The 22,712-nt window shown below is 48.1% G+C and overlaps 1 protein-coding gene across 2 annotated transcripts in view; it reads right to left on the reverse strand.

The window, feature by feature from the left end:
- Positions 1-22,712, reverse strand: part of TNPO3 (transportin 3) — a 1,270,791-nt gene that overhangs the window by 559,375 nt on the left and 688,704 nt on the right. For both annotated transcript variants that reach the window (XM_086918869.1, XM_086918868.1), the window contains exon 14: positions 15,701-15,777. In XM_086918869.1, the coding sequence (XP_086774995.1) occupies positions 15,701-15,777 (77 nt within the window). The remainder of the gene's footprint in view (positions 1-15,700; positions 15,778-22,712) is intronic.

The following is a 22,712-nucleotide window of genomic DNA, read 5'->3' on the forward strand; positions in this document are numbered from 1 at the left end:
CCCGGCCCTCTGAGCCATACAAAGTATAATAGAGGCCGGGTGGCACTGTACAAGGGACACGATGCTGACCTATTGCTGTTGCTGTATCACGTGGCAGACGACAGGGGGCGATCCAAGGACAGCCATGGCAAGTTGAAGCCAGGACTCGGATGTTGAACTAGTCAGAATGCATTAAGTATTTCTATAGGTGTCACACTTCACATATGTCACCTGCACCATCGGAAACGCCATCACTAAAAGGTCCTGAACGAGAACAGTTAGTTTTGATAATCCATGGTACCAGTTAAGCCCCCACCTTTCCCCGTGCCTCCAAACTGCAAGGAATTCCTTCACCCGCACAGACGAAATGAAAAACACAAGACAGCAAAGCAGGGAGTTATGTGTAAATGTGTGACATTTATGTGTCAAGTTTCACAGAGCTGTGCACTTAGTGACACAGTGAGCTCCTGTGTGAGCAGACGTCAGGGGCGAGGCCAGGGAACATCCGTTGGCATCTCTTCCCTCTTTCATTTACGAAGGTTCTGGATAACTCTGTTTCGACTGCTCTCTTGACCCAATCTAGTATATAAAAAAATGACACGTTCCCATTTTATATAAAAGCGCCGCCTTATGTAATGTACTTGAAAGATTTGCTGCGAGGGAAAATATTCGTTTCTAAAAAAATCTCAAAGGAGTAGGAAGGCTATTGATTTTTTTCTGAGCCATGTCCACCCAACCGTGAGCAGAATGACAGAGTGAGACAAGCTTGGTGCAGGGCAAATTTAAAGCAGCAGCATCCTAAATGCCCCCGGAAGCCCGCTGCGGCCTCCCCGGAAGTCAGGCACGGTCGCCTGTGACGGGGGCAGGGCCACGTCCAGACCGGAACAGGAGGCAGGCGGAGTCGATGCGTCTCGCGGCCCGGGGCTCATGTGCGCGGTGTAGAGCTCCGGGGCCCCGCCAGCAGGAGGTTGGGCGCCGCGTGCTGAGGGTAGAGTCCCCGACATTGGCCAGGTAAGTTCCAAAAAGCTGGGGGGGGGGCTTGGTGCACTTGTGTGTGTGTATGCTCGTGTGAGTGTATGTATGTGTGCGACGATGACGGCGGGGGAGGGGGGCCTCGGTGCACTTGTGTGTGTGCGCGCGTGTGTGTGTATGTGTGAGGGGGGGTGTCTCTGTATGTATGTATGTGCGTGAGTGCATGGGCGCTTGTGTGTGTGTATGCGCATGCGTGTGTGGTGTTGCTGCTTCCCAGCAGACAGCAGCTGAGCGCGTTCGCGAGCGCGTGGCCAGCGGAAATCACCTCCTTGAAGAGGCAATGCGCGTGGCCGAGGTTGTCTCCTGGGAAGCACAGTCCGTGACAAAAGATCTCGGCGAGTACAGCGCTGACGCGCTGTATCGCTACGAGACATAACAAGAACAGTGCAGTAATCGCAGTTCAAACAAATAGCTGCGAGAGGACCAACATGTTTCAGCCTGTCGTGGAAAAAGGACCATGGGCTTTCTTCAGGGCCTCTGTTCTACGTAAATGCTACTGCCTAATTGTGAATAAACGTGTGAAAAAGTATATTAATGCAAAAAAAGTCACAAGTGAATCATCAACAGTAAAGAATATAGTGTTCCCTCAACTGTCTCAATTCCTCCTTGGCACCTGGTGTATTGGTAACATCTGTTAAAGACAAACAGAAAGGTGAACCCCAATCAGCTAACACAGTCTGTTAGATACTCACTTCGTTGTAATTTACTTAAATGTTAATTACTCACCCAGTATGCCTGGGGAAAGGACCTCACCTCTACCTGGACCTGGCTCAGGATGTGTGAGACCCCGCTCTGCAAGAACAAAACAACCCTGCACTTAGTATGGGAAGAGAGAACTTACTCTGACCTGCTCTGTCCATTATCGGTAAGCTGCAAAGTCGAGACTCCAGTTTGATACTAAGAGATGGAGGCATGTTGTTTATCTAAAGATACTGCCTCGATTAGTGGTTAATAAAACGTAAGATTTAGACAAAAAGCCAAGTATGAAGCAATGTGTGGGCTGCCTGTGAGCCCTATTAACATCTAAGGCTGCACTCGGGGGCGTGGACACTGAAGAAGTATGCTAATAAACAGATTTTCAAAAAAAAAAAAAAAAGATCTGGGCTAAGGCCTTCCGGCGATGCTTCGACCTGAGCCGTTGACAAGACAGTGTCACTTTCGACCCCCGAAGGTTCGGTTGGGTCTTGCTCATCGCTAGAGCCGCCCTCTGCGGCTCCAATAGCCATCCCGTCGTCTCTTACCTCGACGGCTTCATCGTCTTCGATGTTCTCATCGTCTACCTCTTCTCCGTAGTAAGATTCTTGACAGGAGGCCAGGTCGGAGAAGTGCTCCGGTTCTTCCTCTTGGACGCCCTCGTCGTCCCCAGCCTTGAAGATATCCTCCACATCCGACGCTCTCCGCGCCGGTAGTCTCGCCTCACGTCGAAGAGCGAGCGCCTCTTCTGACCTGAATTTCGAACAGGCCAAGCAACTCTCCTCGTCGTGGTCTGGAGACAGACATCTGTTGCACACAGGGTGCATGTCTGAGAGAGGGTACTTCGCGTTACAGACTGGGCAACGTTTAAACGGGGCCTGAAATTCCATTGTCGATGTCAATCTTCGATCAGGCCTAAAAAGCTGGGAGGACACGTGCTCAAGTATCCGGGAAACCGGATAAGTTAACTCAGAACCGAACGAAGTACAATAGCGACGCTTAAAGAGGCCTTTTGGCCTGAAGAAAACAAGTTTTTCCTATAGGTTCCGAACGAGAGTCACGGAACACATCCGAACCCAATGGCGGAAAAAAACAATCTGAGGATGGAGATGATGCCCATGCGCACTGTACTCCAGGGGAGGAGCCACCTATCTCGTGATACTTCAAAGACTCTTCCAGGACAACAACGTGCAATCATCCGGACCCAACACTAGGCGGCGATCTATGCACAAGATATGAATTTAGCTGCCCACATGCCTCGAACATATTTGAACAAATTAGAATAATTAGCCAGCACGAAATGTGTTCACATGTCGCATGGCAGTGCATTTTCACAAAACTAAAGGAATATGCTGTGAGAAGTTGGCCTGATATATGATGTTGACTAGTTCTAGTGATCACCTTGTATCAGTCCAAACAACCCTTATGGTGATTGGTTGTAAGTCAACCTTATAAACCAGCTATCCTAGTAGCATGGGCAAAAGCAGTCTTTAGGCTAAACTCTTTATGGCATGTGAAGCCAGCTGTTTTACCACATATAACCTTTGAATACCAAATGAAAAGGACACCACACAGGTAGTTATGAAAATAAACAGATATTTATTAACTAACATACACCTCTGAGCTCTTTAGGAAGTCAGAGGGCTAAGCACATGATAATACTCAAAAAGAAATAAGAGTTCGCACAATATTTACAAGTGCGCCCTAGGGGCACGACAAACCATATACTCAAAACAATGGAATGCGAGCAAGGAAAGTACTGTAAGGAGATCCAGAGGCAGGAGGATCGCTGGGACTACGCTACAAACTAGGTAAGTAAGGAGCAGGAGGCCCACGGGACTCACGTGCAGAGTGGAAACTCTCACGCGGGATGCGTACAAACGTCTATGGATCGTACAGTTTAGAAAGTTACGGATTCCGGACGAACCCGGCTGGATGGAGAGAAAACAACAGTGGACCTTAACACTAGGATAGTGTTCACAGGCTTCAGCACCTAGAAGCTTTAGTTACCTAACCCTCAGGCTGCGGGTGCATAGGGCTGAAGTTGCGTCGGGTTTGCTGCGTTGATCCCGTTAATGACTGAAACAAAGAGTTGCTGGCAGGCAGCCAGATGGAGGAGTCCGGTGGTTCCAAGGGTGGAACGAGGAAGAAGAAGTCCTGAAAGGGAAGGGGACAGAGTCTCGGTCACTAGCCAGTGACGGTGCTGGAACCAGGAGGGAACCAGATGCTGTCGCCGCAGTCAGGTGAAGGAAGGGTGCTTCTCTCTGTAGCTGCGTGGACCAGAAGCTGCTCTTCACGACCAGGCTGGAGGCACGAGCTGTCCCAAGTAGTCTGCTGCTGTTGGCGGTGTCGGATCGTCGATCGGGACAACAGGCTTTGGCTAATGCAAGTCACAAGGTGGAACAAAGAGGGCGTCTGGTGCGGACCAGGAGGGTCCGGGTGCTTCTCGTTCACGGGGAAACAAGGGCCAGTCTGGGGGACCAGACCAGCGGTGTTAGATTCTTCTGGTCGTCGTCTCTAAGGTCACGAGCCAGCCGGCAAGTGACCAGACAACAGGACAAGTAGCAACCAGGCAATAGGGCCCCACGCAGATCTCGTGGATGCTGGGGGGCTGGTCTTTGGTGCAGGAGCTGCATCGGTGTGGGGCTTTTCAGTCCCCAAGGCACTCACTCGATGATCCCTCGGCGGTCGTGCTGGAAGTGCTGTGCAGGTTTTCACAAGATGGCCGTCTCCATGTTGCTCGTCGCACCCACGGGTCCTAGCAGTGCTGTGGATGTGGGTAGAGGTCAGAGAGGTCTGGAGGTCCGGGTCTTGTGGAGCTGGGTCGTCAGATTCCAGGATGGAAGGACTTGCAGCAAACCGCACAGGAGCTTGGTGGTGCCTGCGAAGCAGGATGGTCACTCCCTGACCATAGGGGAGATTCTTCAGTCTTCTGGATTCAGGAGGTTGAAGGTCAAGAGTTCTTCGTGGAAGTTATCAAGATTAATCTGATTTGGAATGGGTTCAGCTCCTACCTTTATTCAGCTAAAGGGGGCTGCACTACGACTAGGTCCCTCCTCTGGGTGGGACCAGGAAGAAGGGTGGTTACACCCCCCTTCCTTGGTCCGGTCCTGCGCCAGCTCTGGGGCTGGAGTGCCCCAGGAACTGGTTTGGAATGGCATATGCACAGGGACACCTTGTGTGCCCCAGGCATGTCTCATTCCTTTCAGCCCTGTCCTACCTAATACACAAAATCCTGTCTGGGGTGGTGCTAGCACCTCCCAAGGCAGAAAACCCTTTGTCCAAGCCTCCCTTGCTGGAAGGACTCCCAGCAGCAGGAGGTCAGACTTGTGTCTGTGGTGGCAGCATCCATTTTGTGATGCTGAGGCTCGAGTTAACTTTAACCGGGGTTCACAGTTACATCCATGTCGTGTCCCTCTAGAAGGGTGGAATGCTAACCCCGTCGCCAGAATTGGCGAGGGGTTAGTATTCCAATTCGTATGACACCTTACTCGACATGTTTTGATAATGCGATACCAAAGTTCGCAAATAACCGCGAGGATTATAATGCACTTAAGAGTATATGGTACGCGTTATCATAAAACAGCTATTAGGACTTGGTTCCCCAAGCTGCAAACGGGCTCAGCTCATGCCAGAGCACCATCTCACATAATTCCAAGCACTCTGCCTTCAGGATTGTTAAGGCCTGCCATAGGAGTGACTGATAGGAAGATATGCGTCCATTTTAGGGTTAGATATAGAGATACTATATCTAAAGCAAAGGGTGATTACACCACCTTGCCCCAGCTGTCGTGCAGCCAGTTGTGTCAGACTTGGATGGCCAGCCAGGGGTGGCATAATACATGCTGCAGCCCCTGGTAGGCCCTGGGTGCACCTATGCCCTGGGTACCTAAGGTACACTGTACAGGGGCTGATAAGGTGACTCAGTATCCAATTAGATATGTACCTAAGGTACATGGAATCCATTTTACAGAGAGAGCCGTGGGCCTGGGGCACTAAGGTACATGGAATCCATTTTACAGAGAGAGCCGTGGGCCTGGGGTCCTGAATAGCAGGTTCCCAGGTCAACTAAGTTGAAAAACCAGCAAAACACCAGGGAAAAAGTTGGGGGCAACCATAGTCAGATATCCACCTTCCTACATATGCTACTTACCAGTATGCATCTGTTCTTGGCATATAGGGCTGCTGACATTCATATCTGTGCATAGATCGCCGCCTAGTGTTGGGTCCGGTTGATTGCACATTGTTGTCCTGGAAGAGTCTTCGAAGTATCACGAGATAGACGGCTCCTCAGCCGGACTACAGTGCGCATGGGCATCCTCTCCATCCTCAGATTGTTTTTCGCCATTGTGGCAGAGATGGAGTATGATACAGTAAGTGATGTCCATGCTAGAGATAAATTTTGAATGCTACAGCTGCGACAGGCACCGGGGAGGAGGGTGGGCGATATGAATGTCAGCAGCCCTACATGCCAAGAACAGATGCATACTGGTAAGTAGCTTATTCCGTTCGAGGCATGTGGGCTGCTGAATTCATATCTGTGCATAGAATGTATAGCAGTCTCCCCCTTAGCGGTGGCTACCTGTGCCAGCTGCAGCAGTCTGAAATAGAGTCTTTAGAACAGCCTGTCCTACAGCAGCTTGCTGTTTGGAGTGTACATCTACACAGTAGTGTTTGGTAAATGTATATATGGTTGTCCATGTGGCTGCTCTACATATGTCTTCTAGAGGAATGTTACCAAGGAAAGCCATGGATGCCCCTAACTTGCGTGTTGAATGCGCTTGTGGGGGAACTGTTAATGTGCGTTAAGCTTTCTGATAACAAATCTGTATGCACTTAATCCATCTGGCTATACCCGATTTGGAAATGGGGTTGCGGTTGTGCTGTGGTGAAAAGGCAACAAACAGTTGCTTAGTTTTCCTGAAAAGATTTGTTCTGTCTATATAGTACAGGAGAGCTCTCTTTACGTCTAGTGTATGTAGAGCTCTTTCTGCCACGGAATCTGGATTTGGGAAGAACACTGGCAGTTCTATCGTTTGATTGATGTGAAACTGGAACGCCACCTTTGGCATAAATTTAGGGTTTGTACGCAGCACTACCCTATTCGTGTGAATTTGGATGAATGGCTCCTGAATAGTTAGGGCTTGCAGCTCACTAACTCTTCGAAGTGATGTAATCGCCACTAAAAAAGCCACTTTCACCGTTAGGAACTGTATTTCGCAAGAGTGTAGTGGTTCAAAGGGTGCTCCCATCAGTCTCGTGAGAACCACGTTTAGGTTCCGGACAGGTGAAGGCGGGTGTCGCGGAGGAATCACTCATTGGAGTCCCTCCATGAAAGCCTTAATAGCAGGCACTCTGAAGAGTGAAAGATGTTGCCTGTTCTGAAGATAAGCTGCCACTGCAGCTAAATGTATACGTATGGAACTGCATGCTAGATTGCATCTGTGTAAATGTAACAGATAACATGATGTTTTGAGTTGAAGCATCTAGTGGAGTTATGTCATTATTGGTACAATAAATGACAAATCGTTTCCACTTCGCCGCATAGCATGCTCTGGTGGTAGGTCTTCTGGCCTCCTTGATAATATTCATACAGTCAGGAGGCAAGTTTAGGTAACGAAATTCTAAGACTTCAGGAGCCAGATCGCAAGGTTCAACTGTGTCGGATCTGGGTGCCGAATGTCTCCATGGCTCTGCATTAAAAGACTGGGTGTTAGCCACAGCCTTTGATGAGGCACCACGGAAAGTTCTAGGAACGTGGTGTACCATGGTTGCCTCGCCCACGTTGGAGCAACTAGGATAAGTGTCATGGAGTGTTGTCGCAGTTTGCGTGCCACTAGTGGTATGAGCGGGGCTGGGGGAAAAGCGTACGCAAACCTGCCTGACCAGTTCATCCATATCGCATTGCCCTGAGACTGCGGATGTGGAAACCGGGCGGCGAAGCTTTGGCATTTTGAGTTTTCCCTGGTGGCGAACAGGTCTATCTCTGGGTGACCCCCACTGCTGGAAGTACGGTTGTAGCACCGAGGGATGAATCTCCCACTCGTGCATCTGGTGGCTGTGTCTGCTGAGCAGATCCGCCACCTGGTTGTCCCTGCCTGGGAGGTGTTCCGCCATGAGGAATATGTTTCTCTGAATGGCCCACTTCCACATGCTTTGCGCTAGATGTGACAACTGTGGAGAGTGTGTCCCTCCCTGCTTTTGCATGTAGTACATGGCAGTCATGTTGTCCGTCCGGATCAACACTACTTTGTTGCACAAATGTACCTTGAACGCCTTCATTGCCATCAGTTCCAGCAGGTTGATGTGCATCTTCTTTTGCTGTGTCGTCCATAGTCCCTGCACTGTGTAATGGAGGACATGCACTCCCCATCCCAGGAGAGATGCGTCCGTCGTAAGCACTATTTGTGGTACAGGCTCTTGGAACGGTCGTCCCTTGCAAAGGTTTTGTGGGTTCCACCAATGCAGAGAGTGGTATGCACGACCGGTCACCAACACTAGGTCTTTCAATTGTCCTTGAGCCTGGTTCCACTGCCGTGCTTCGCACTCCTGAAGCGGACTCATGTGTTGTCTCGCGTGAGGGACTATGAAGATGCAGGAGGCCATCATGCCTATCAACTGCATAAACACTAGTGATGGTTTGGCTGTGCCTTTGCTGCCAGAGTGTCTATCGTCGCTTTCAGGTACTGTTGTACGTGGGCAGGTTGAAGATGAGACTTTGGGTAGTTTAATGAGAATCCGAGGCTGTGTAGGAGGTGAATGGTGCAGGACATGTGGCTGGCACATTGCTGGGCTGACTTTGCTTGGATAAGCCAGTCCAGATATGGGTAGACGTGAATATGCTGTCTCCGTAGGTGTGCAGCCACTGTCGCCAGGCACTTGGTAAACACCCTGGGGGCTGTTGTCACCCCGAAAGGCAAAACCTTGAACTGGTCGTGCTGATTCTGTATGGTAAACCTGAGATATTTCCTGTGTTGCTGGATGTATCGGTATGTGGAAATAGGAGTCTTTTAGGTCTAGTGTTGCGAGGAAATCTCCTTGACTGAGTAATGGTAGAACCTGCTGTAATGTGAGCATGTGAAAATGTTCTGACAAGATGTATTGGTTTAGGGGCCTGAGGTCCAGTATTGGCCTGAGAGACCTGTCCTTTTTGGGAATTAAGAAGTACAGAGAGTATACCCCTGTACCGTGTTGTTCTATAGGTACGAGTTCTATGGCCCTTTTTTGCAGCATGCTGATGACCTCTTGCTGCAATAAGTGCATGTGCTCTGCGGACATAGGACGGTGCCTTGGGGGTATGTTGGGTGGAGTGGAGGTTAGCTCTAGACAATAGCCGTACTGGATAAGTTGTCTCACCCACCTGTCTGTCGTAATGCTTTCCCAGACTCGCAGGAACTGCTGTAATCGTCCCCCGACCAGTGTTACATGGCCCGGGGGCAGTGACAAGAAGTCACCGTTTAGTATTGGCGGAGGATCTGGTGCTGTTATTCCCTCGTCCTCTGCCTTTGCTGCTGTTACCACGGTATCCACCTCTGTTGTTTTTATTATAGGTGGTTTGCGTGCTCCCTTTATTGTATGGAGTCTGCTGAGATGCCTGACCTCGTGTAGCTCCTCTGTTACTGGAGCGACGAAAGGAGCCTCCTCTGAATTGTTGCGACTGCAAGGCACCCATAGATTTGGTTGTTTCAGTGTCCTTTTTAATCTTTTCTAATATTGTGTCCACATCAGAACCAAATAAATAATCAGGATTCACGGGTTGATTTAATAATGTGGTTTGAATCTCAGGTTTGAACCCAGAGATGCGTAACCACGCATGTCTCCTAAGCATGACACTTGTATTAATGGCCCTGGCTGCGGTGTCTGCTGTGTCTAACGCACACTTAATGGATGCATTGGATAGGAGTTTTCCCTCTTGTATCAGTGTTTCTGCTCCCTCCTTGTAGACATCAGGCAAGTGCTGTAACAGTTGCTCTAGTGTGTCATAATGAGCCCTATCGTATCTGGTTAATAGGGCTTGTGTATTAGAAATCCTCCATATATTAGCTGCTTGAGCAGCCACCCTTTTTCCAGAAGCTTCTTAGACTCCTTGTCTGGAGGAGGAGCATCACCAGTGGTTTGTGAGTTGGCACGCTTACGGGCATTTGATACCACCAAAGAGTCTAATGGCAGCTGTCCCTTAATATATGTAGGGTCCACAGGTGCAGGTCTGTATTTTCTTTCGATTCTGGGGTTGAAAACCGTTGCTCTTGTGGTTTCCTTGAAAATGTCTCCTGCGTGTTTAAGGGCATCCTTTAACATTGGCAATGTCTTTACTGATTTCTCGGAAGTGGAGAAAGTGTCAAATAGGAAGTCCTCAACAATTGGGTCAGCATGCATTTCCACATCATGATTGTGTGCTGCCCTTTCTAATAATGTGTTAAACGCAGCTGTATCCTCTGTTGGTCAAGTCTTGACAGGATAAGAAGGAGTGTCAGGAATAGTTTGTGACTCCCCCGGGTCAACAGGGTCTGCCCAGGCTTGAGTCTGGTCATCCTGATCTGTGTCCACAGGGTAACTAAATTCTTCATTGTAGTCATACTCCATATCCTCGTTAGTGCGTGTGGGTGAGTATGCAGAAGTGTCCTGGCCATGGTACCTTACAGTCTCAAAAAGGACAAGTGATGTGGCTGAATCCCTTTTCTTTTTGAGTGGAATTTTATATGTTTCCAGAGGATTTTCTGACATGATCTTCCTCTGATAAATAGTAAGCCTGCCAGAGTCGGAGTCGATATGTAGCTTTGACTGCTCATCATAGGAGGGCTCTTGGTACATAATGTCCTCTTCTAGAGAATGACTCCTTTTTCCCATAGACACCTTCTTGGACGGGTCAATCCCAGTTTTTGGATCGAACGCTTTAGGCCGTGCAGTCGGGGGCAGTCCAAATTTTATTGCTGGCATAGGCTTCGTAGACAGACTGACCTTTTTTGGGGCCGGCGTAGGTACTGGTCCGACCGACTGTCTTTTCGCCAACATGTTTTTGGCCTTGCGTCGACTTAGGCGCCTGTTGCGTTGTAGGCGTGCTCTTCTGCCTCGACTCGACGTGCTCCTTCGAGCCGCTCTTGGATTTCGGCTCGAGGTCCTTGACGAGCTGTGGGGCTGTCGACTCGATGCTTCGGATCGAGAACCTTCCGAGACTCGAGTCCTTTGTTTGTGTCGCTGTCAGTCGACGTCGACCTCGTTGGTTCGACGTGCTTGACTTTAGTCATGGACTTTAGCATACCGATCTTCGGTTCGACACCCTTTGTTTGTGACCCCGCAGGGTCGTCAACACTTTTCTTCTTGATGGAATCCAATGGATTCGTACCCTTCGATCCGAAGACTGTCTCCAGCAGTTTTGGTTTTGATTTTGACTCCATGGCTTTCGGTTTCGATTTAAGCAGTGACTGGTAATGTTCAACCGATGGCTCATGTGATATATTCTTAGCCGGGCCGAGACGCGGGCTATAGAATGTTCGATATGATCTTGGCTAAGGCCTTACGGCGATGCCTCGACCTGAGCCCTTGATAGTCTTTCAGTGTCTGTTTCTGGCCCCGTACTCACAGTTGGGCATGGTTCATCGCTCGAGTCGTCCTAGACGGCTCCGATGGCTGATGCGTCGTCCCTTACCTCAACGACGTTTTCATCCGACGTTTTCTTCATCGTCTTCATAATAGTTGGAGTCATGCTCCGATCCGGGATCCGACTGCTGTTCTGGATCCTCGGTCTCGACGACCTCATAGTCTTCTTCACCGAAGATATTTACCGGGTCAGGCGCTGGCTTCGTCATGGTTTGCCTCGCCGCGAGTTTAAGTCGAAGCGTCTTCTTCGATCTGAATTGAGCACAAGCTAGACAGTTGTCCTCATTGTGCTCCTGAGATAAGCACTTGTTACACACCGGGTGTACATCGATGTGTGGGTACTTAGAAGTGCAAAGGGGGCATCGTTTGAACGGGCTCCGTTCCATTGTCGATCTGACCTTTGGTGTCAAAATGGCCATGCGGCTCTCTTCGACGTCCTGCTAGAAAAGAACTAGAACTAAGTACTCAGCACTGATCAAAATAACAATTCCGACGCCCCCGAAGGCCTTTTGGCCCTTAGAAAAGTTTCCTAACTTGAGAAAGAAAAAGACATCCGAACCCAATGGCGGAAAAAAACAATCTGAGGATGGAGAGGATGCCCATGCGCACTGTAGTCCGGGGGAGGAGCCACCTATCTCGTGATACTTCGAAGACTCTTCCAGGACAACAATGTGCAATCATCCGGACCCAACACTAGGCGGCGATCTATGCAGAGATATGAATTCAGCAGCCCACATGCCTCGAACCGTTTGTATTTACAAGCCTGTTTCTTTTTATAGTCATGTAAATACAACACATATTACATTACAAATGATATAGGTGTCACGTTTGTGAAAAGTTAAAACTATTTGCATTGTAAATGACAAAGCTATTAATTTTGCTATTTTCAAGACCAACACAAAAAAAATTGTCATTTACAAAACCAATAGCTCCAACTTTTCTAATGCGAGACCTATTGCATTTCCAATGCTTGTTTTTAATAGCTAGTCGTCCAGGTATGGGAAGACATGGATTTGCTGTCTCCTTAAATGTGCTGCTACCACTGCCAGGCATTTGGTAAATACTCTGGGAGTGGTGTTGACGCCGAACGGAAGGACTTTGAACTGATAGTGTTGTCTGTCCACTATGAACCTTCGATACTTCCTGTGAGCAGGATGTATGGGAATGTGGAAAATGGCGTCCTTGAGATCTAGCGTGGCAAGGAAGTCTCCTTGCTGGAGTAGAGGAAGCACTTGTTGGAGAGTGATCATGTGAAAATGATCTGAGTGTATGGATGCAGATTGAGGGGTCTGAGGTCGATTATTGGCCTTAAGGACCCGTCCTTTTTGGGGATTAGGAAATACAGGGAGTAAACTCCCGTTCCCTGATGTAGTAAAGTTACTGGCTCTATGGCATGCTTTTGAAGCAGTGAAAGAACGTCTTGTTTTAAAAGCATAAGATGTTCTGTGGACATTGGACGCTGTTTGGGTGGTATGTTTGGGGGGTGGGGTAGTGTAAGTTCCAGGCAGTAACCATATTGGATAATTTGTCTTACCCACTTGTCTGTTGTGATGGATTGCCAGACAGGTAGGAACTGTGATAATCATCCCCTGACTGGAGTGGAATGTCTGGGGGGACTGGAGGGAAGTCACTGTTTAGCAGCAGGGGAGGTGTGAGTGTTGTTGTTACCTTGGCCTCTCCCTCTGCTGGGTTTGCCTCTGTATCCTCCTCTAAAATATCCTCTATTGGGGGATGTTTGGGTAGTGTTTTTAAAAGAAGATGAGGTATCTGTGCCTATGTTCTTGGAGGCTCATCTGTAAAAGGAGCGACAAAAAGAGCCACGTGTTTGCGGAGACTGTAACGCTCCCATGGACTTAGAAGTCTCTGTGTCTTTTTAATTTTTTCCCCAGAGTGGTGTCCACAGCCGGTCCAAAAAGTAGTTGATTAAGCGGCTGATTTAAAATAGTTGTCTGGGCTTCTTGTTTAAAACCTGAAATACGTAGCCAGGCATGTTGTCTGAGCAGTACGCTGGTATTGATGGACCTAGAGGCAGTGTCTGCTGTGTCAACACATTTAATTGAGGCGTTTGTTATTAGTTTGCCCTCTTGAATGAGATCATTTGCTTGAGTTTTATATTGTTCAGGCAAATGCTGTAATAGGGTTTACAGCTGATCATAGTGGGCCCTATCATGTCGGGCTAGCAGTGCTTGAGTGTTAGCTATGCGCCATTGATTGTCCACCTGCGCAGCTACCCTTTTGCCAGATGCGTCTATTAATTTGGATTGGTTATCCGGGGGTGGTGCATCCCCGGAGGTTTGTGAATTTGCGCGCTTCCTAGCGTTGGAAACTACTAGAGAATCCAAAGGCAGTTGTCCCTTGATGTACGGCAGTTGTCCCTTGATGTACGCAGGGTCGTCAGAGGCAGGTCTATATTTTTTATCAATCCTTGGATTAAGAATCCTGGCCCGTACAGGATCTTTAAAAATGTCAGGGGCATGTTTGATGACCCCTTTAATCATTGGTAATATTTGTACAGTTTTTTGGGACTGGTCAAATGTATCTAAAAAAAAAATCCATCTCTGCTTTGTCTGAGTGCATTGTGACGCTGTGAAAAACGGAAGCCCTATTGATTAGTTGTCCAAAACCAATATCATCATCTGGGGGGGGAGATGGTTTTGTTGGGTATGGATGGAGGCTTGAGAGGAATGAAAGACCTACTGGATCATTGTAATACCAATCGTCTTGTGGTGGGTCATCTGACTCTGAACGGATCGTTGGGGTCTTCCCCCCACCCCAAGGTTATCATCATCATATGGTGGTGGTGTATGTGGTGGAGAAGTTACAGGTAGAGGTGGTGTAACAGGTTTGTGGGAGAGGAAGAGGATTAGAAGGAGATACAGGAGAAGAAGGGGGCATAGGTGATGTAGCAGAGTCCTTCACGGGCACTGGCTTGTTTTTGGGTGGCACAGCTATGACATGTCCTGTTTTAGGGTTAATATAGATCTTTTCTGCCTGGGATCAACAGGATCCGGATGAAAAAGTTCCTCTTACTTGATAACCGTTTTCGGCGTCGATTTTTTCGATTCCGAGCGGGGCTGGTGCTGATTTTTGTGTTTTTTGGCCTTAGGAGGCGTGGTAAGAGTCCCTAGGCTTGTTTTTTGATTCCGAAAGTTTGTGTTTTGGAGCAGAGGCGTGATCCTTAGGCTTAGAAGTGTTCCAAGCCGGTTTATCTACGGGCCTGGAGGTGTTCAAGGCTGCTTTGTCTTTCGGCGCTGAACGAATCGGAAGCGATTTCGGAGCAGAGTGTTCTTTTGGTTTTGGTGCCGAAGCCTAAGGTGGGAGTGTTATGTGCGGTGTGCTCCGTCCCGAGCTACCATTAGGCCTGTCTTTTTTCTTCGGAGCCGGGCACGGGGCGGGACTTCTGAAGTGTGATTTCGGTCGCGACTGGGGACAACAGGCGAAGTCTTGACCAGTGCCTTCTGTTTTGATGGTGGGGTTGGGGTAGTGGCAGTAGTATTCTTTTGTTGACCAGGAGTGATGGGGTCATCAAAGTCTTCGGAATCTTCTTCTGTGACATCTGGGCCTTCATCGAAGATGTCCTCTGATTCCGGATCTTATCTCTGCGCCATGATGTGTCGTCGAGCCCGACGATCTCGAATGGTCTTTTTAGATCGAAAGGAGGCGCAGGCTGGACAGCTGGACTCGTCGTGTTCTGGCGAGAGACACAGGTTGCAGACCTTATGATGTTCAAGGTGTTGGAACTGGGCATTTTTTGAACGGCGTCCTTTCCATGAGCCGTAGGGCTTTGTTTCGTCAATAGGCCCAGCAGCCCGCGTCGACTACTGGAATCGGATCGATTAAAGTTGCGTCGAAGACTTCGATGTCTGAAGTGAATTCGAAGAGTTTAAGAAAGTTTTGCGCGTCGATAAAGTTTGAAATTAAAGTGCCGAACCAGAGTGGAAAAGTTGAATCCGAACCCAATGGCGGAAAAAAACAATCTAAGGATGGAGTTATGCCTATGCACACTATCGTCCAAGGGAGGAGTCCCCTATCTCGTGACTACAAAGACTTCTTCCAAGACAACAAGGTGCAACCATCCGAGCCCAACACCAGATGGCGATCTAATGCAAAGTGTGTGATCTGCAGCTCATATGCCTCGAACATGCTATTTATGTGCTCACATTCTTCATATCCTGCTAGCATTGCCAGACATAAATGGCATCTATCACTGATGGCATGCAAAGCATTTCTGGGCATCAATCACTGATAGCATGCAAAGGATTTCTGGAGTCAAGACCAATAACTTCTGATTTTTAAAGGAATGAATCTGTAAACCTAATTAATGGGCATTAGATTCTATTTATTTTTTAAATGGTCTAATAGCTACCAATGCAATTCTTTACCAAACAGCAATTCTTACCTGAATATTACTGCTAATCGATCCAAAAAAACGGTGGGGTCTGATGAAATGCCATTGCTAGGATCCTGACTAAGCATCTGAAAATAAGAAATATAAAAAAAGTCAATCAAAAATTTAACATGAACACATACCTCAGAAAGGTTTCTTAAACTACTGAAGCAGTCCACTGCTAGCACTTTGATAGTGCTGGAAAAAAAAGTGTTTTTAATCAATAGCATTCAGTACTTATCGACCATGGAATAATATAACAAAGTTGGTGTTGTTGGGATCCAAATTTTAGATGTAAAAGTTACTCCGTTATTGACTGCAAATGCTTATGTCACTCATCTAAGCTGGCAGACAAAAAACAACATTGAAGCATAACTGCAGACAGATGGAGTAGCACCAGATACGCCTACTCTACAACACCTACTCTCCCTTTCATTACGCTAACTGAAGATGGAAAGAACACATTTAACAGAGATCAAAATAAGCCAAAGTTAGTTAAGAAAGCAACATGCAAAATCAACTGTCTGTAAAAGCCCATTGCAAAGCTATGATTTGTTTCCTCCATAGTGAGGTGTTTGAAGACTGAGTAAATTTTATATAAAACAAAACATATGTCCAATTCCGACTCCTCCTACAATAAGAGGGTTAAAAAAGAAAAGAAATCTACATTTTCATTATTTAGAGAATACAAAATTGGAGTTTTGTGATTTACAACCATGGGGAAAACAAAAGTCCATAAAAAAGAAATAGCATAATTCAAGAACAAAATATTGAAGATCTCCAGAATGGGTATCATCCCTATATTGACATTTGAGAATGTGAATAAATAATAATGGGCAAGCTACTTACCTTCGGTAAAAGCCTATCTGGTAAAGAAATGATCTAGCCACAGATTCCTTACCTTTGAATTCCCCAGGCACCAGACTGGATCCGAATGATTTTTCATTAAGCAATACCCCTGGGTGCAGGTAGGTGGAGTCATTCGGCTCCACGTGATGTCAGCAGGGGTATCTGTGCCGCTGTGACATCGGCATCACCTGACAACAGTTATTTCTCATGACTTTCCACGCCAGAAGCGCAGAGTCATTAAGTACACGGACATTGGTGCGTTTTTTGAACAACTGGGTCCCTGACCCCAGAAACGTGTCCACAGTGCGAGGAGTATGGGCGGGTCAGTGAGTAATCTGCAGCTACGTCATGTCTCTTCCAGATAAGGCGTTAACGAAGGTAAGTAATCTGTCCATCTGATAGAGACATCTAGCCAGAGATTCCTTACCTCTGAATAGATACCCAAACAAACCATCCCCAGAGGAGGGACAGTCAGCAAGTTTAGCACAGGAAGTCCTGCTGGACAGAGTGGCTAAAAAGGCAGTCCATGCGGACCTGACTATCCAGGAAGTAAGGCTTGGTAAACGTGTGCAGGGTTGCCCACGTTACTGCCTGACAAATTAAGAGGACTAACTCCACATTGCAAAGCAGTAGTAGCTGCATTCACTCTTTAGTCTTCAGGAGGCTGCTTTTTGGCCAGAATGTTACAAATTTTGGTGCAGAGGACAACCCATCGTGAGATAGTCCTCTTCTGCACTGCACAACATTTCTTTGTTCCAGCATACCCCGCAAAGAGTTATGTCCACCTGGGACTCTTTAGTGCGGTCAAGGTAGAATAACAATGCCCTTTTTGGGTCCAGACAATATAGTCGCTCCTCTTCTTTAGAGTGGTGATGAGGAGCGTAGGAAGTAGACAAGGCGACAGATTGCCCCACATGGAACGGTGTTACCACTTTCGGTAAGAAGGAGGCCCTACTGCAAAGTACTCACTTATCAGGGAAGATGGTTAAGTAAGGAAGCTTGGATGAGGGAGCCTGCAATTTGCTCACCCTTATGGCAGATGGGACTGCCACTAAAGTTTTTTCTATAGTAAGAAGTCTGAGGTGGCAAATTTGCAGAGATTCCAATCGAGGGAGAAGCTGGGGATTCCAGACTCTCTGTGCTCAGTGCTAAGCCACAACGATGACAACAATGACTTAGGCCCGGCCGCTCTTGATCGTCTTGAGAACTCTGGACAGGAGTGGTGTAGAAAGCTAGCTCTGTATATACTATACCAAAGTAAGGCATCGTGTGCAGAGAGTACAGGGGATCTCCAGAGGCTAAAAGTAGAGAATACTAATGCTCTCTCTTGTGGTAGTGTGGTCGAGCAGTTAGGTTTACCAGAGGGTTGTGTTAAGCATGTGTTGTACACACACAGTCAAGAATTGAGGCATAGACTCAATGACTAATTCCAAGTAAAATATTTGTCAAAACAAATATTTCTTTGTTACTTTTATTTTAGAACTAAGATCTCAGTTGTAGGAAAGTACCCGTTTAAAAAAGTAGCAATGCTTTTAAGTACAAATAGCAATAGGAATACTTTACAGTAGTAGCGGAAATACTTTGTGTTGTCAATCAACAGTTACAATACCTTATCAGTGTACAAATAAGCCACTTTTTGCAGATTACAAGAAATACAATGCAGTCCTACGGAAAGAAAACAGTTATGTACATTAACTGGTAAGTACACAACTTACTAGCCCAGTCTTCGAGGGTTTGGACCAACACAGGGCAAGGTGCAAGGGGACAACAAGGTTGCACCACCAGCGGCACAGGAGCAACCGGGTGCAGAGGTTAAGTTTGTGTTGAGGGGCCGATGTTAGCCTATGGAGACTGGGTGTGATTGGAGATGTGCGTGTTGTAGCTAAGTACAGTTTTGAGGCACCAGCTTTGGGGCTTTAGACCAGCACAGAGGAAGGCAGCACAAAGCATACACCACTAGCGGCACAGGGGCTGCCGGGTGCAAGAGGCTGCAGTCTTGGACCGGGAGGATCGACGAAGGTGACCAATGACTGGGCAGATAAGTTAAGATGTGAGTGGACGCCTTCGGCTGGGCTCCCCAATATCGTGCTTTCAGACGTCGGGAAATCTTCACAGGAGCCGGTGTGGGTGGAGTGGGTTGGGGGTGGGGTAGGAGGGAGGACGGACCCTTCGTGCTGAGGCTGGAGGTCTCTTTGTGGAGTCCACCGGGGGTCGGATACCGATGGACTGGAGGTCAGGATCACTGTGGACACTTCACTAGACCAGTGGGCCACTCAGGCTCGGATCGTGGGCATCTGGTGTAGAGAGGGCAGGACTCGCGGTTCCAAAAGGCAAGGGGGTCCTTGGTGTTGGTTTCTTTGCAGAAAGGGCCGCTGTCCTAGGGAGTTCTTTGACTTTGTGGAAGGCAGGCAGTCCTCCCAGGCTTCTGGAGGTCGCTGGTCCTGCAGGACAAGCTGCTTTCTGGAGCAGTTGTCTGTAGTCTTCATTGCTGTACAGCTCTTCTGGACGCCTTCTTTAGGTCGGGAGGCATCTGAGGATCAAGGTTGACCCTAAAAGGAAAATGCTACTTACCCAGTATGCATCTGTTCTTGGCATGTAGAGCTGTAGAGTCAGTTGCCGTGCATAGCCCGCCAAATAGTGTTGGGTCCGGATGTTTGCACTTTGTTTTTGTTCGAACAAGTCTTTTCCAGTCCCGAGGTAGAGGAGGACTCCTTTCGGTGATAGTGCACATGGGCATTGACTATTGCTGGATTGCTTGCCGCAGAGGGTGATAATGTAATTAGTAAGAGATGTCCATGTATGTATGTATCCAAGTAAGATGTGACTGCAACAACAACAAGTGGGCGCATGTGACTCTACATGCCAAGAACAGATGCATACTGGGTAAGTAGCATTTTCTGTTCGAGGCATGTGAGCAGTAGATCACATGCTGTGCAGAGTCTAAAAAACAGTTATCTCCCAAAGCTGTGTCTAATCTGTAGCTGTTGCGGTGGTCGTCTGAAATAGTGTACGTACAACTGCTTGGCCAACACTAGATTACATCTACACAATGTGTTTTGTGAATGTGTGAGGTGTAGGCCATGTCGCAGCTTTGCAGATATCTTCTATGGGTATGTCTCCTAGAAATGCCATAGAGAACCCTAGTGTAGGAAACTGGCTCTATATATACTACACCAAAATGAGGTATAGAGTGTTTAGAGTCCAGGTAACCCCAGAGGTTAAAGTTAGATAGAACCTCACTCTATTTGTGTTAGAGTGGTCGAGCAGTAAGTCAGTATCAGAGGACAGTGTTATGCATTTGATTTACACACTCAGTCAGCTAATGAATTCACACACTCAAGGATGAACTCTAGACCAATTTTTTTGTATAAAAAAAAAAGCATACAAAAGTTGCTAAATGTAGAACAGTTTGAAAATGCAAAAGAACTTGTACTTTGATTTACATGGGATGCAGTAGCTTGCAATAATGAGCAAATACAGTACATTAAAATGAACAGGCTTTTTCAGTAAATTACAGGTAAGTTACTTTTCAAGTTCCATTTCTATCTCAGTGCTAGATACCTAGATTCAGCACTGGGATATTTCCTGCAAACAGGTAAGTAAATAAGTTTTGGTTATTTGTGCGATTTTTAAAAAATATTTTTAGTTTTCGAAACTCCACACGTGGAGACTTTTTGGAAGAAATTTGTCAATGTGATCCTACGGAAGAAAAACAGGTCATCGGTTCACAGTTAAGTTATCGACTGTGGGAGTTAAGGTTCTGGGGTTAGACTCAGGGGTCCCCCAGGGTCAATGATGTACTCCCTCAGTGGCACAAGGGCGGCCGGGTGCAGAGTGTTGAGGCCCAATGTTCTCCAATGGGGGCCTGTGGCTGGTGGCTGCTGACAAGCAGGCCACTGGGTTGTGGGAGCAAACCTCCAAGGGTTTAGGTCAGGACAAATGTGGGAAAAAAGTAGCACAAAAGGTGCATCCTCAGCGGCATTGGGGGGCCGGGTGCAGAGTGCTGTTTCGACATCGGGCACCCTGTTTTCTATGGAGAACCTCCGGTTTGCAAAAGCACTGCAGGCAGGGAGACAAAGGACTTCTGGGTGCGACCACCACTGGGAGAAGTAAGTTGGGAAGTTAAGGGTTGGTTAGGCACCGTTGGATTGGGCACACAAGGCAATGGGGCGTCGGGTGCAGGGGTGCCTTTTGGGGTCGGATCTTCTTACCAGCTCGTGGTCGCGGTTAGGGGAGCCTTTTAGATTCAGACTGCTGAAGTCGGCTAGAGGCAGGTCAGGGGTCGCCGGATCTCAGGTCAGGATCGCTGGGGGACCTCCTCATGGTGTTTATCCACTCCAGCTCGGGCTGGGTTTGGCGAGTGCAGAGTGGGCTGGATTTGCAGTCCCTGGCAGCTGCCAGAGATTGTCGTTTGAACAAGTCCAGTGTTCACGGGAGATTCAGTCTTTGAAGTGAAGGCAGTCTGGTCCTCCTGGGTTTCTAAGGTTGATGGCTGCAGGACACACCGGGATACCTCAGGAGCTGGTTCGAGGGGAGACATGCCTGCAGGGCTGGGGCGAAGTCAGTGGGTGTCGTACTCTTGTTAGCTTTGCAAGGCTCTTCAGTCCTTCTAATCTTAATTTTCTTGTTGTTGCTGGATCTGAAGAAGCAAGGACCAGGGTGCCCCCTGAATACTAGATTTAGAGGCGTTACAGGTAGGTAAAGAGCAGGGACCAATGGGTCCCTTCCCTGGGGTGGGTCTCCCCCTATCATCCCACCCTCCAGTGGGAGGGGGGCAGGAGCCTGTCCCTGTTTGGCTGAGTCCCCCATACTCAAGAGTGCTGGACTAAGAGTTGTGCTTCACCTCACCTCCCCCAAATGAGGGGTTGAGTTGGCAGAGGTGGGTACACCTTTTTCCTCTCGCTGTTTTTCCCGCCGGCTCTCCTTCCCAAAGTGGGGAGTAGAACCAGTGGGGACCAGTTGCTGAAAGCAGCAAATGGTCTGGGGTGGCTCACAAAGGCGGCATGCCTTTAAAGCTTCGTGAACACTGCCCATCCTACGTGAGGAGGCTTGGCACATCGTCCCAGGATGTGCATTGTTACAGGCCCCTGAGAAAAGCAAGCTCTCGACCCAGGGGTCCAGAAACATTTCTGTTGGTGGCAGCCTAAGCAGCCACTCAGTCGGGTCACTAAAAGTTGGTGGAGTTTCAGGGGGCCTCTCTAAGATGGCCTCTGTCACGCATTTTACATTAAATCCCACACTGGCATCAGTGTGGGTTTAATGTGCTGAGAAATTTGATACCAAACTTCCCAGTTTTCAGTGTAGCCGTTATGGTGCAGTGGAGTTCGTAATGACTAACCCAGCACCATATACTCTTAGGCAGCACTGCACTTACAGTGCCCTGGAATGGTCTTGGGCACTGGGGGGTACAGGGTTCATGCACCTGTACCCTTACCACTGGCATAGAGCATCCAGCTAGAGGGGTGACTGATCTATGCCAGGGCAGGGGTTTGTACAAAAACAACAATTTATGGACAGAATGCAGAACAATGTCATACATTCAACCCAGTACAGAGATCTGGGCCTAAATCCATAGTTTTTTTGTTCAGCACACCAACCCAGTTCAGACATGGCCATATGCAAATGAGCCTTGACCCTGTGCCTCATGGGAACAGTCCAGCCCGAACTGCCAAGCAATGTCTTCTCTGGACCTGAATCAAGCATCCTAGGACCGGCTTCTGGCTATCAGCCGTCATCAGCCAAGATAGCTTGACTCCAGTGGTGTGGAGAGCACAGGACTCACGTCTGAGCATACCCGTCCCACTCGGGGTGACAAATGCAAAAATAGCAGTTGATGGATATAATGCAGAACAATGTCATACATTCACCCCAGTACAGAGATATGGGCCCTAATCCATTGTTTTTTTGCTCGCCACACCAACCCAGTTCAAACCCATATGCAAATCAGCCTCGACCCTGTGCTTCATAGGAACAGTCCAGCCCGAACTACCAAGCCATGTCTTCTCTGGACCGGTATCAAGCATCCTAGGACCGGTTTCTGGCTATCAGCCGTCATCAGCCAGGATAGCTTGACTCCAGTGGTGTGGAGAGCACGGGACTCACGTCTGAGCATACCCGTTCCACTCGGGGTGATAAATGCAAAAACAACAATTGATGGACAGAATGCAGAAAAATG

This window comes from Lissotriton vulgaris, chromosome 1_1 (assembly GCF_964263255.1).
Source record: "Lissotriton vulgaris chromosome 1_1, aLisVul1.2, whole genome shotgun sequence".
Lineage (NCBI taxonomy): Eukaryota > Metazoa > Chordata > Amphibia > Caudata > Salamandridae > Lissotriton > Lissotriton vulgaris.